The following is a 3,010-nucleotide window of genomic DNA, read 5'->3' on the forward strand; positions in this document are numbered from 1 at the left end:
ACAATTTGATGCTTTCCGTTTCCATTCATTGTTTCCTAGGTAATCTGGAGCGTGGAAAGGGAGGTCGATCGGCTTACATGGACCATGGACAGGCCTATCTCTGTTACAATCAAGTTGTGATCTCATCACGGCTCTCTGGAGTGTTTGTTTCCCATTTACATGGACCATTGGCAGTGAAGTGTGTTTGTTACAAGCTCTATCTGTGATGTGGTGAGGTGTTGCCACGTACTTGCGCATGGAGGATAAATGGCGTGCTTTCTTCAGCAGGTTACATACTCCCTCCGTCCGGAAATACTTGTCATTGGAATGGACGTATCTAGATGTATTTTAGTTCTAGATACATTTATTTTCATCCATTTTGGTGACAAGTAATTCCGGACGGAGAGATATATGCCTGATGTGGGTATGCTTGATTGGATTTGATTGGATTGGATTGGTGTGTGATTGTCAGCAGGCACTGGATTGCTTGCTTGGTTTCTAGCTCCAGCTTGGTGTGTGGTGTTCATAGTTGATCAAACTGGCTGGTTTGTAATATAATGGTTGTGTGTACCGTGCTGTGCATCACCCAAGTTTTGTAAACCATGCATGGTGTGCGTGTGCGTACTTTGTATTCCGTTGATGGAATAAGAAATGTTATTACTGTCATGAGTGCTTTGTTAATTATATGGAAATCTGCGATTGTACTGATGAGTTTAATTTTGTTGCGCTGCCATCATTGCAGTAGTAGTAGCGATATTCTTCATGCTGCCGGCCGCCTGTCATTTTGGGTGTTCAGTGACTTGAGTCTTCTGGTAGGTTTCAGTCAGACGATGAACTGTAAGTTAAGTCATTTCCCAACACCAAGTTCAGTCGTGTTCTCTTTCCTGTTGAAGATTGCTTGGAAACCAACACATTCAGCTTGGCTTATCATACATTCTGCCTGGGCCACCTCTTCTAGTCTGAACTTTCTGCAAAAAAGAGAACGATTCAGTCAAAATAATTCATATTTGGTTCACGAATCGAGCCTTTCTTTTGGCAAGCTGCGTGCCAATTTTTGAGCAGATGTTTCGTATTTGGATTCTGTGCCTTGCTCAAAAGATTTTTCGGTCTGCCCTTTCTTGGGTGAAAATTGTTCAGACTCTGAAAAAGACGAATCATTCGGACAGCAGCACATTCATCAGAGCCAGCTTTCTCAAAACTATGAGCAAATATCCTCTTGGAACGGTTGACTGAATACCATCGTATACACCATCGCACCGTGTCACACTCACTACTCGCAACAACGCAACGCAGCTTGCGAGTCGAGACCACAAAATTAAACCGATGATGATACAGCGAATGCCCACCTACTATATACAGATATATCCTGAAGCTAAGAGAGAACAGTCGATGAAGACTCGACAGAAAGGTTTTCTGTCTGGACTTTTGCAGGAGATGACGTCGAACGACTATTGCTGCTTTTGGGCAGGCTCCCCAGTCCAGTAAGTTTTGACGGCCACAAGGATCTTCTCAGGGTTGAACGGCCCGGATTCATGATCCATGATCTGGCTCTTCCATCTCATGCCACCGGTGATGGCTTGTATCTTCACTAACATCTCCACGGTGTCCCTGAAGATCACCGTCCCTTCAGGTCGCAGAATCCGGTCCATCTCCAGGAGGATGTATGTTATGTCACACCTGCAATCATTGTCCAAAATTTGTTCAACATTACAGTTTGATCATTAGTGTCTCTACTTGCTTAATCTGAACTTCCTTATAACAACTTAAACACAAGCATGCAAATGCAGCAGAAAAGGTACACGACGACAGAACTCAAACCATCGGTTATCTGCATTACCTATCCTGATAAAAGCTGAACACTTTATCAGCATGGATGAGGTCATACGTCCTGGGATACGTCGAGAAAGCCTCGCACCAGTCATGGAACGTTCCGATGAACCCCCGCTCGTAGATGACACCAAGGGCATCAGGAGAAGAACCTGAAGGCACCACGTTCATCACCCAGAGCGTCCATCAAGTCAAAGATTCTACTTCAGATGTGGTTATGTTTCTCGTTGCTGTTTTTTCTTTGTTCCTTGTGCACGAAACATAAAAAAAGATCTCCAGCTATTATTGATATATGTTCCTTTACTTATCCTATATGTTGGTTTCAGTTGCTTCTTTTCTGTTTACTAACTATTTCCACATGTTTGTTTGTTTTACACTAATCCTATGTGTCTAATTAATCTGGCCATTGACTTAATATAGTTTGGGAATGCACTTCTGTTTCCAGACTTTGGAATTGTACTAATAGTTCTGTCTAACCCACCACCATGGGAGGCTGGGAGGATCTTGCGATTTAATCTTGTCTTTAAGAGTGATTCCTTTCTTAGTTTCTGTTTTAATCTTTTTTATTATCATTTTTGTTTCATGGCTGTAGCACATAATGGCAAGTGACTGCAATTCTGAAAGATGGTACGAGGGGATTCTTTGTCACCATCTTATTATTGTGATATGTAAGGCGATTCTTGCACTCAAACCATGAAAAAGCTGTTTTTTTCAGTTGTTTGCTTCAGCTCATCTAGACATGCTAATAAATTCTTCCTCTATGAAGTAGAGAGTGATTAGACTGAGATAAGATCTTATTCCATATTTCATTTTTGGACTAGCTGGTTGTCTGAACTCTCTTACTGTGTTTGAGCCCATCACATTTATGAATTGCACGGAACAGAAATGAGGATGGGAATGTTTACGGTACATTTATTGTCCTTTGGCTAAACACATGTGTTAAGCCAGTGAGTATAATGGTGAAGTCATGACATCTGATAATTTTGATTATCAGAATTATAATAGATTTTTTACTATCTCATTTCAGTTTTCCTCTATTAGAATAAGGCTATGCCTAAATTGAGAGTTGTTCATACTTCGTGACAATGGATTTAGCTATTAAATACTTTGGTATAAGCATACTGATGATTAATGGCCCCTATCAACTGTAAAGCAGAGGTCTGCATGGCATAGTTTTCTTATCTATAGTGTTGTAGACAAAAGG

The 3,010-nt window shown here is 41.2% G+C and overlaps 1 protein-coding gene across 1 annotated transcript; it reads right to left on the bottom strand.

The window, feature by feature from the left end:
• Positions 1 to 1,152: 1,152 nt before the first annotated feature.
• Positions 1,153 to 1,981, bottom strand: LOC123088420 (probable methyltransferase PMT18). Its single transcript, XM_044510631.1, has 2 exons — positions 1,817 to 1,981; positions 1,153 to 1,656 (listed from the first exon to the last, which is right to left on the bottom strand). Exons 1-2 carry the CDS (start codon positions 1,975 to 1,977, stop codon positions 1,428 to 1,430), a joined length of 390 nt encoding a protein of 129 aa, XP_044366566.1. The 5' UTR covers positions 1,978 to 1,981; the 3' UTR covers positions 1,153 to 1,427.
• Between the last annotated feature and the right edge of the window lie 1,029 nt (positions 1,982 to 3,010).

The sequence above is a fragment of the Triticum aestivum genome, chromosome 4A (assembly GCF_018294505.1).
Source record: "Triticum aestivum cultivar Chinese Spring chromosome 4A, IWGSC CS RefSeq v2.1, whole genome shotgun sequence".
NCBI classification, from domain to species: Eukaryota; Viridiplantae; Streptophyta; class Magnoliopsida; order Poales; family Poaceae; genus Triticum; species Triticum aestivum.